This window comes from Micropterus dolomieu, linkage group LG14, assembly GCF_021292245.1.
Source record: "Micropterus dolomieu isolate WLL.071019.BEF.003 ecotype Adirondacks linkage group LG14, ASM2129224v1, whole genome shotgun sequence".
Lineage (NCBI taxonomy): Eukaryota > Metazoa > Chordata > Actinopteri > Centrarchiformes > Centrarchidae > Micropterus > Micropterus dolomieu.
This window is the reverse complement of record NC_060163.1, coordinates 8,719,284-8,730,446: the sequence shown is the minus strand read 5'-3', so window position 1 is coordinate 8,730,446 and position 11,163 is coordinate 8,719,284. Positions and strand designations below refer to the sequence as shown.

The window sequence follows — 11,163 nt, the reverse complement described above, 5'->3', positions numbered from 1 at the left end:
GGGATGAGCTACGGGGGTGGTGATAAAGAAATAGAGATTTGCTGGTTTGCTGGTGGCACTTATTCAGGAGAGGGTTGCGGCGGCTTCTCAAAGGCTCCATGGGGTTTGAAATGAAAAGGCTCCAAACGAGCGTGGATAGTTATCTGTGTAAGACTCTAAATATTCATATCCAAATCCCAGCAGTGCTCCAAAAGGAAAAAGAAAACTCATAATCAAGCCGAGACATATCACTCAAAACAGATTACTCCCCCATGTTTGGAGACTCAATCTGAAACTAGACGAGAAGAATGGTTCTTTTTGTTGTGCCGCATCCTTGGGTTCCTTGAAAGGCACTCCAAACTAAATGTATTATTATTACTATTATTATTATTAAAGGAATGCTGGCGAGCAGAATAAATTGGAGTATGTGACTCTTATATTCTGCCATTTTCTTTGCACTTCACTACATGAACCTGCTCTGGTTGCAGTAATTTGTCATGGCATTGCGGGTTTGACCTTTGCAGTCCTTGCACTGTCTGCTTGTAATCTCAACGATCAAAGAACAGAAGCTCATCAGTCTGTACTCGCTGAAAATTACTCTAGGATATTAGGGTTCAAATGTTATTTTCCTTGATCCTTGTTCTATCTATGTATCAATCTCTGTATCTATCATTACGCCAATCAATTCTAATCATGATTCACGTCACTGTACAATTGTCTCCCTTTGAATTTGTAGGGACTGCTGCTGCCCAAAAAAGTCAAACAGAACAATTGGGAATTCAAACAGTCGAGCCCAAAGCACTCAAAACCTTCCATTTTTAGCCACACTACCATCGTGGCAATGCCGGTCAGTCCACCGACTACTGGACTAATTGCCATGAAATTTGGTATAGATATTCTCCCTGAGGATGAATTTTAATGAAAGCGCGTTAAAGCAGAGGCAGGTCGCCTTGTCTAAATTAAAGACTAGTATCAGAGGAAGTTGTTACAATTTCATGAAATATATTAACATACATTACATTATACATACACGTTTGGGGAAACTGAGACGGTCGAATGTCGTATATATTTAATGAGTGAGGCAACAGTATTGGTAGTCATCTAGTAATTGAACTGATCATGAGACGAGATGTGTCACGATCTGTCAAACTGACCGTGAATGACTAATCTCACTGTAAATTTCGTGGTGATTAATCAAAAGCAGCACATTGCTTTTCCTAAGGGTGTCTGTTTTTCCTTCCACATTGCAGAGGCAACACCACCAGCAGTATATTTGAAGACGTTTAGCTGCTTCTGATATTTTCCACCTGGCATCCCAGATTGTGGAAATGAAACAGAAAGAAACACTTAACATAACATGATTCAACTGATGTCAGCTGCCTACAGTAATGAACATCAAAATTACCTACCACATTCAAACTAATTTATTCAAACCCTACTTTTGAAAATCGGGCAACATCTGTTGCAGTTCATTTATGGCTCATTTTAAATTCACCAGTGGAGCTCTGTTTTTCCGGATGCCGCCATTTCAATTAAACATATGAATGCTTTTAGGTTAAAGCAACAAAATTTCATTATGCTGCTTCTTCTGATACAGAAAAAACAACGAGCAACGTGTCTCAAATATCACATATACCCTGTTGTGTTATAAGACACGGAAACTTTTGATTCACAGGGAAGTCAATTAAGTTATGGTTACGGATCAATCAGCATGTGGGAGAAGGAAAAACAACAAGATAAAAAGGCCTTAAATGAATGAAATGTTTACTAGCATGAGAAGACAACACCAACAGGGGAAAGGACGGCAGACAGATGCTCTTAAAATTTCATTATCAGCTCTGTGTGTGGGACGGCGCGTAGGTTGGCTGTCGCTGAGCACCGATTGGCTCTGATTAACACCCCCCCCACCAAGCCAATGACATCATTGCTACCAAAGTATGCTTGTAAACCTCCACCTCCTACCCAGAGGGCATTGCAACAACTGTGGGGAGAGGAGGTGTGGAGATTGGTGGGACTGCCGCAGGTATCCCAAAATACAGCTGCTGCTGTAATTAAAAACCGCCCCCTTTAAAGAAGATGCTCAACCTCAAATTCTCCTTTTGTGATTGAAAACACACTTGACCTCAAACTCTCCTTCTGTTTTTACTGATGCAAACGCCTGACAGTCACACACCTATACTTAGCTCCACCGTGCGTCGGCGCAGCAAAGACATGTGTCAAAGTAAAACAACAGCCGGCATAACTGGCGGCCACCGTGTCATCCCTCTGTCCCCGACATCTGCTCTCCACAACACCGGGCCGCCTAGCCCTCAGTCTGCCCGGAGAAACGCTAAAGTAAGTCTGTGCTGTGTTACCATCAGCGCAGGCAGTCATGCAGTAAATGACTGGCTAGCCTGGCCTCTGCTAACACAGCGCCAGTTCCTGCACTGGCTTGGAGGCGAGCTGGGACCAGATGTAATCAGTCCCAAGATAGAGGCAAACAGGGGGAGCGGGGGGTGTTAAAGAGCGAGAGTGTGTGCTGTGAGAATTGGTACATTCTTGCACCCTGTCTCACACACACAGAATCTGTGTGGCTGAAGGACCAGGCACAGTAATGGCCTGGGGGCGTGTGTGTATGTATGTGTGTATGAATTTAAAAACACCCCGAGCCGAGAGAGGAGGTAAGTCTCCAGACGCATCACCTGAAGGCTTCCCGCCCCCCACCTCCCTCTCATCACACTCACATAGCCGATCTCTCTTCACTTAATCCAGTCTCGGAGACGGACGCCGCTCTCCATAACAAAGCTTCAAGAGGATTGAGCGAGCACAAATATTAGAACCGTCCTCCTTAAATTGAGTTGCTCTCAAGTTTTGCACACAATGCCTCAGTCGGCTGAAAGCTTGAAAAATCCCTCTGTAAGCTCTTCTCTGATCCTTTTTTGAAGATGATTTGATAGTTGAAACTAGTATAGGTTCTTAGCTTCCACTTAGATTCGCCTGTTTGAGATACTGTAGGGAACACAGTTTACATTCAAGGCGGCTTTCAAAACAGCAAATGTATTTATAAAGCCACTTGGACTTGCAGACTGAGATGGTGACAGATTCCCTGACAGTTCCCTGAGAAACTGACACTTATGGGCGAAGGTGCATAGGTTTTCACTTAAATGCAGGAGAATCAGTCAAGGTTTTCCACTGCAGGTTTTGTGGAGAGATCGCCTGTTGTGTTTCTCCCTCTTCCCACGTTGCACAGATACAGCTAAAGGCTGAAAATGTACATCTTTTCATTTCATTTTCATGACACATTTATGTCAACTGAGTGAGGAAGACCGAGATCTGGATGAAAATTCTGAAAAAAAAGATAGCAAATGAACCTTTTTTTTGTTAAATTTAAGAATGTACTTTCACGCACATCTTTAATCTAGTTTTGGTGGAACCATTTTGAAATCATATGGTCTCACCTAGTCATTAATTTATGAATTAAGATTTTAACAAAATTAGTTATTGACATTTTTAGTTTACAAGTGTTGCAATGGAACACAGTTAATTGCAATTCACATCAAATGCACTATTTTATGCGATTTTGTAATAGATATACTGATGCTGGTATATCAATACAGCGCACTATAAGAGATCAGTTTCTTTAGGTGGCTCTAACCCTAACAATGATGGTCATCAACGGACTTGCTGTCAACCCAGTTATTCTACTTACTCCCTTAAGCTGCTCCTGTTAGAAACAAAACAGTAGCAATTCTGTCACTGCTGTGTTACATCATGCAGTGGTTCCCAAAGCGGATATAATGTTGATTACATTACATGTGACAACAGAAGAAATAAGGTAGAAATATCAAATTCACCATATCAGAAAGCCTCTAAAAAAGGCAGCTATGCAGCAGCTAATGACATGACAGCTCACAGATGTCACAGTATCGCAGTTATCCGGCTTGTGAGTTTTCCAGGTACAAAACAGTCAAGGAAAGACGATCAGAGCAAGCGATTGAAATATTTGTGACTGTAAACCAAGCTCACATTAATGCTGTTACATCTCAGCCCTCAGAGAGTATAAATCGCGACATAAAGTTTGTTGTTAGATGAAAAGGATATTTATTTCTATTTCTAATTTGTGACTTTTGACAGTGGAGATAACCAAACACTACAATGTTTGCATTACCAAATATTGTGACAAAATGGCAGCAAGTCAAACAAATGCTAAGAATTTGGTTGCTTTGGAGCCAAAAGATGCATCAGATGGAAATCTACGCCCCGCTGGAGAGCTTTCCCTCCTCAGCCACACTTTTTCCATATTTATCTCCGGGAAAAGGCGGACGTGATGAAACCCAGCAGGCTCTGGCATTCAGTGAGATGATTAAAATGTTCATTAACACTGAGCCGTCCAGGTGATGAAATCTGTCACACACCCATGCCGAGCCCACATAGAAACGCCTGTGACATATGACGCCGCAGATGCGACATTGGGCGGTGGCCACCTGGCCCCACCTGGCCCCACCTGTGACAAACAATAAGCGATACCACCTCTCTTGTGCCAGGTGAATAAACAGTGTGTTGTATTAATTGTCATATATGCACACAAACAGACCACCCTCCGCTGAATAAATGAAAGTCCCTCACACCTTTGAGCTGGTAAACATGCCCAATCTGCTGGATTAACAACAATGTGCCCAGTTACTCTGGCTATGATCTGAGGCTGCGGCTAAAAGTGTGGGCACGATTAAACTCAATTCACATAGAGAATGACTCATCATTTGCTCTTTTACAGTCAGCCTACTGGGACGTAAATAAGTTTATAACATAAACTACTTACACACCAATTACAACAGTTTCATACCCACCTACAGCCGCTAATGCACACTTTAATTTAGACCCCACACACACACACACAGCATCTCACCTACACTCACTCACATGGGACTTGTCCACAAAAAGACAATTAACACTAACACAGTATATGAACGTGCACACATATGCACATTCGCCCTGACAAAACACATACCTACACACATTTGCTTTATAATGACCCCCCTCTCGCCACTGTGACCTGCTTTTCTCACATTAACCCCCAAAACACACTCAGCTACTCATTAGCTAGCAAGTAATGAAAATCCACCTCCATAATAACACATATATACGCGCACATACACACCTTTTTGTTGGTTTAAAGAAAAACAGGTTGGCCCCAGAAAACAATATAACTACACACATCCCATATTTTTATTAACATGCTAACACACCATCTTACTTTAATGCATAAACAAGGCAGGCTTCTGCTCATAAACACAGAAGGATACCTGACCTCCCCGAGGCCCTACAAGGGCAAAGCAGAGCACAGAGGGACAATAAACGCAGATCTATGTGAGTAATGAATAAGTTACACACTCCTATTAGGGCAGGCAGCGGTGACAAATGCCTCTCATTCACTCATTAAGCCACTGGCTGTCAGAGGAAGCAGGAGAGACCAAGGCGAAGCAAGGGAAGCTTATTGGGTTTTTAAACGGCCATGTAATCCATTTCCTTATTGGAGATGAATAAGCTGCTGTCCGCGGCGGGTTTATTTATGGGCGATTTTAACACGTACGCAGTGACAAAAAGCAGAATGAATCACAACGCAGGTCTGCCACCATTCACATCTAATCCTGGTGGGGAAAACACAGGTGAGGGAGAGAAAAACAAACAGGAGAGGCACATTAAGCATTAATCACAAAAAACTGGGGGAAAGGCTTGAAGAAATAAAAGTAAAGTAACTGCGCAGGGCCTACAAAAACATATTTAAAGACAAATATATTTTTTAAGTTACTTTCAGGCCAACAAAAAAAATCACAGATAAAATCCATAAGAATTTGAGCAGACAAAAAAAAAAAAAAAAATCACATACACGAAAAAAAAAAAAGAAAAAAAAAGGTGTGGGTCACTCCTTCCCATTTTTGCTGTTACTACAAAAAAGATCATTAATGTAATGGAATAATGGACTGCGTAGATAAGAATGAGAGGAAATAGAAATATCACAGAGCTCTTGACAAGAAAATGGAAAAGAGGGAATTCCATCTCTGCCAGACAAACTGCCCTCTGGCCCTTTATCTATCTCCTTTGTGTGCTCGGCCAGCACTTGACAGGTTAATAACTCCTGATCCCTATCCCATCATGGGTAGGCCGATTTTTTATTTTATTTATTTTTTTAATATACAGCACAGCAGGCCAATTTCAGCTGACCACGTGGAGCAATCAGTCATCTCACCGGGAAGAGGTGAAACCCGTTTTCCCAAGGTTTGGTGACTATCCAATCCTTACCCTCTATCATTGACTTCAGACAATAGCACTCTATCGCAAGTCACACAGTCCTTAAGCCTTACTGTTTCTCACACACTAACCTAACTTAAGTCAAAGGACTTCTTTTCCCAGTGACCTCCAACATCAAGAGCCTGAGAGAAGAGCTGTCGCATTCACATCAACGCAACCCGACCACCACCTAAATCCCCACTATATATCACTGTAAATTAAATTACCTTTGGGTTTTGGACTGACCGGCTGCACTTTGCATAGGGGTCTACTTATCCTTGGGTCTATTGGGATCCATTCTGACTGTACTCTGGTTCCTCTGGGCACTCTATGTATTTTATGTTCGGGTATGTCCATTTTGGATTGGTCCCAAACAGAGAAAGTCAGTGCGAAATGATGAAACTGGGTGCAATCTGGTTGAAAGAATGCATTTTAGATGTGTGTCACATGACAAAAGGTTTTAAAATCAAAGCACAAACTATGATAAATAGTGTAGACCCTTCAGAGGACTTTCATCATAGTAACATAGAAAACAATACACTGCTCTTTCAAGGCTCCTGATTTAGGTTCAAAAAAACGTACTTTCTAGACTTATTATGTTTGCGCAAACCTTCAAGGATCTTGCAGAGCCAGGGGAGCAGTGTGAAACTGGGTTAGTGTGAGTGTGTGTGTGATAATTCTACATGTGCTGCTCTGTGTCGCTCCCTGGAGATTTGTCTTCATCTAACTCTGCCTTACAGTAAACAGGACTGTCACCGTTACACCCCACAGGTCCTCTGGGGTTCGGCTAATGACCTCTCTTAATGACATATGCACACACACACAACCTAGAGCACTTAAACATTCAACTTACTTTGAGATTTCACAAATTGGAGATACTCTCATGTGGCATGTAAAACATATGTACTTCCTGTAATCTACTATACGCAGATTTTCAAGTTGGATTCATGCGTCTAACACATTTGCACAGTATTGTAATTCACATTCATATGAAGAACACACAGTAACCCAAACATACTATTCTCTCATATGCAAGTATAAGTAGGGAGGGGAAATCCCCTGAGCAAACAGAGATAGACGGCATCACACAGGAAACAATAATTATCACTCCTCTGAAACAATCGAAAAGAGAACTGTCTTTTGTGGGATGTCAGTGGGGCTGACGGTACCTAAGGAGCGCTCGAGAGATCACGTCTGCAGCGCTATCATTAGACAGGAGGGGTTTTCAAAAAGGCAGCGCACTGATCACGGGAAAGCATGCTGACAGCACATGAAAAAGGGCGCTTGTGCATCAATTCATCCTCATCTCTTTTTTTTTTTTTAAACCCCAGATTTTCGCTCTCCCTTAACTGCTCCTCATCCTTTTCTCCCAACACACACACACACACACACACACACACACACACACACACAGACTGTGGTAGTCAACATCAAAGTATGACGGAACGAGGCACATCATTAGCGGGAAAAGACAGAGGCGAGGGAGGATGAAATCATTTAGACGCCGCCGTGGAGAGGGAATTACTACGCCTGTCGGGATGAGCGGAGCGGGGACGGAAGTAGAGGCAAAGACAAGAGGGGATGACGGAGGGGTGAGACAGGAGAGGGAAAGGGTACAGATGATGGGAGGATGAAAAGTCAACACGAGTGAGAAAGATAATGAAGAGGAGAGCCACAAACAAAAAAGAACAGCATCGAGGCCTGATGACAAACCACAACAGGTTTGGGCAAAGGCTATGTCCTGATGATATGTATTGTCTCTACATGTGTGCGGGAATCACCATACCTCCTTCCATTCATCTCGCATCGTCAGTGGTCCTCCCTACTGTGTTCTCCAGTGTCAGGCAGTGCCAGGTGGCCTTGTTTGACAGGCTGAACACGGTAATTGCCAGGAACCAGAGATGTGGAGCTGTTGTGATGTTTTACACATGACGCCGTTGTAGGCCGCGGTTGCACAGGTCTGTGCTTGGTTAACAGCGGGGGGGGTGTCAAAACGCCTGGCGACATCGTTTGAACTCAAAGAGAAGAGAAAATGCTGAATAACTTTTCCATAAAAGATATAAAAATGTAAAATGTTTTCTTGATCCAGCTTTAACATGCATCGTGAAGGAAAACACCGACTTTTGTGATCCCAATCCCAGTAGTGCCTTGTTACTCCCTTGTTATTTTTGGGTGGCTTGCCATTTTACCGGAAGATGGAGGGTTGCCATCAATTTCTTCTCTGTCGAGGTGTGCGGAAGTCTCCGCCAAAAAAACAACAACACTTCATTGACTTTTCAATTTAAAAAAGTGTCTTATTTAAAATTGTGTCATCTTTGCAATGTGCTTGGTAAGCCATCAATCATGGATCATCTGGTTTTGTTCATAGTTGTAGGGTGTGTGAACATCATGGCTTCACTGTGAGGACTTCTGGAGTGCTGGCGTCAGCGGGGCTAAGCAAACGTTAGCATTTATCGCCCAGTGAATACCTCCAAACCGTAGGTTGGCTACATAAATCATAACGTCCCTGTTTCTATTTCTGCAAGTGGGACCTATTAAGCTTTTCCATATCTTCCGGAATATCTATAATATTACATGTTCACGTTAAACATGGCCAAAGCTTCAGATATTGTGGTAAAAGTATGTACAAGAATTCTCAATGCCCAGGTTTCTACTGACGCCTCGGAATGATGTCAAAAAGAAACGTTTTTCCATATATGGTCATTTGCTCCAGGTACAGTATGCCGGCCACGCCCATAAAGGAAAGCGCAGCCCCATCCTTCTAACGTGGTAAACACAGTTGACAGTGGGCTTTTGGGGGTTGGAGGGGTCTTACAGAGACAGGACCATCTACAGCGGCTGGACAAGCGTATTTAAAGTTGAATCGTGCAAACCTATCATAGAGAAGTCACAGAACCACAATATAGGGCTGGAAATGCAGTTTAATCGGTCCCCTTTAAACAAAAAACACGTGACATCTTAAGTTGGAGGTCAAAAATTTCATTGTTTAAAAGACTTACTCAGCAGTGATGATAAAACATCATCATTCAGTTGACCATCAGAGATATCTATGCATAAATGCCACGGCAAAATCTTGAATTGTACCATGATTCTTGGATATAAATGTACATAAGTGATTTCGGCCACCACTCACACAACTACTGGCTGTGACTGCTCGTTTCCAGCACCGCTGTACATATCGGTGTTGCCATGTTTTGATCACATATAGAAATGACGACAAAAATTATGTTGTAATAAACTGGAATTTTCAATTTCTCTTTCGCATAATTGAATAAATAATTGAGGACACAATCTTTAAAATGAATTCTGGATTTATTGCATTACTAAAAAGGACTTTCAGCACCAAATAGTTGTTTGTTCTTACGACCTCTTTAAATGATAAAACATTATTAACTTCTAAGTTCTATGTATCTCTTTACCTCTCTGTCTCACAAAAACATACAAGAAAACTCACAAACACACAAACCCTTCGGGGCGTCACAGATAACCGCTCTCCCTGCTATCCCCCAAAATGCAATTAGTAATTATGTGGCCCTCTATAATCTGCCATGTTCATTTTATTTGCTTTTGATACAGCAGGGGCTTATCTTGCCAGTCTTTACACAGAGCACCGCTTACATCCCCCGGCAACAGGAAAACAAAGTCAAAGTTATCAAATCTATGCAAAAAAATGAAAAAAGATAAGTCAGAGTTAGAGAGACAGAGGAGTGAGAGGCTCACTATGTTTGACAGGGCACACCGTAAAAAAGGGAGGTTAGTCAGCCGAGCCCCTGAGAAATGCATCAGAACTGATCTGGGATCTGGAGGAAACTGATGACCTTATTTTTCTGTGTGTTCATCTAAGAGCGTTTCTGTTTGAGTGCAAAATAGATGGACTGGGACACAGATATGAAATCTAATTTCAGGTCATAATGATGCTGTGCATCCATGCGCGCGCGCGCTCGTGTGAGTGCGTGTGTGTCTTACCATCATTGCCCTCGCACCCCTCTCTCTTCAGCATCTGTACCGCCCCCACATACTTCTTCAACTGGACCTTCAGGACCTCATTCTCCCTGCGCAAACAAATACAAAACAGCTTATAACCAGAGAACACTAAAAGTAAGGAGGCTATAACCACAATGCATTGTACATTTCATACTATTTTAAACGTAAAACGTCTTTCCGATCAACTGCTGATTGTGGATGTCACAGTAATGATGCTCTCAATGCACAATGTGGCAAAGTGGACATTTTCTGACCAACAGGAAGCTGTATGACAGCATGCGGTAGAGGGAGACGGTGTGAAACTTGTTGTGACATCTTGTCTCCTGAGGAAAGATGAATATAAAAACATTTGAAATCTAATCCAGGTGGTCAGACTGAGATATATTTGCAGACTGTGCGACTCGACTCGCACTTCAACCCGCCTACAATACTACCGCAGTCAGGGCAGTAACAGGTGGCTCAGAGGCCGTCTGATAAATAATCATTGATGGTCACTGAGGATCAGATCAGAGGGGCTTGCAGAGGTCACAACACAGACATCTTCCAAATCTCAACAACGCGTTATGGGGACCTGCGTGTCAAGCACATTGATTGGTTGATTCTGCAGGGAGACAGATTACCAACGGAGACTCCATCCAATACATTTGGAATGAACTTGAACGCGTGCTGCTTTAATCAGGGCAGACGTTTGACAAAAAGGAAGCCAGAGGAGAAAAAGACTTTACTTGTGCTTGGTCATTCAAATGTCAAGTCAATTGTAGTTCATAGAATCTCCACATAACATATCACAAAATCTGAGGATAAATAATACAGAAAGCAGTAGGAGAGTCACATAAATAATATAAATTCATATCAGAAGAAATAAAAGGAAAGGAAACATTACAAAACCGTCTGGGAAGCTGTAATAAAATGCAGTACCACCAACCCTCAAAC

General features: G+C 42.4%; 1 protein-coding gene across 2 annotated transcripts in view; it reads right to left on the bottom strand.

The window, feature by feature from the left end:
* snx29 (sorting nexin 29) overlaps positions 1 to 11,163 on the bottom strand; it is a 356,821-nt gene that overhangs the window by 119,800 nt on the left and 225,858 nt on the right. For both annotated transcript variants that reach the window (XM_046069743.1, XM_046069744.1), the window contains exon 14: positions 10,213 to 10,298. In XM_046069743.1, the coding sequence (XP_045925699.1) occupies positions 10,213 to 10,298 (86 nt within the window). The remainder of the gene's footprint in view (positions 1 to 10,212; positions 10,299 to 11,163) is intronic.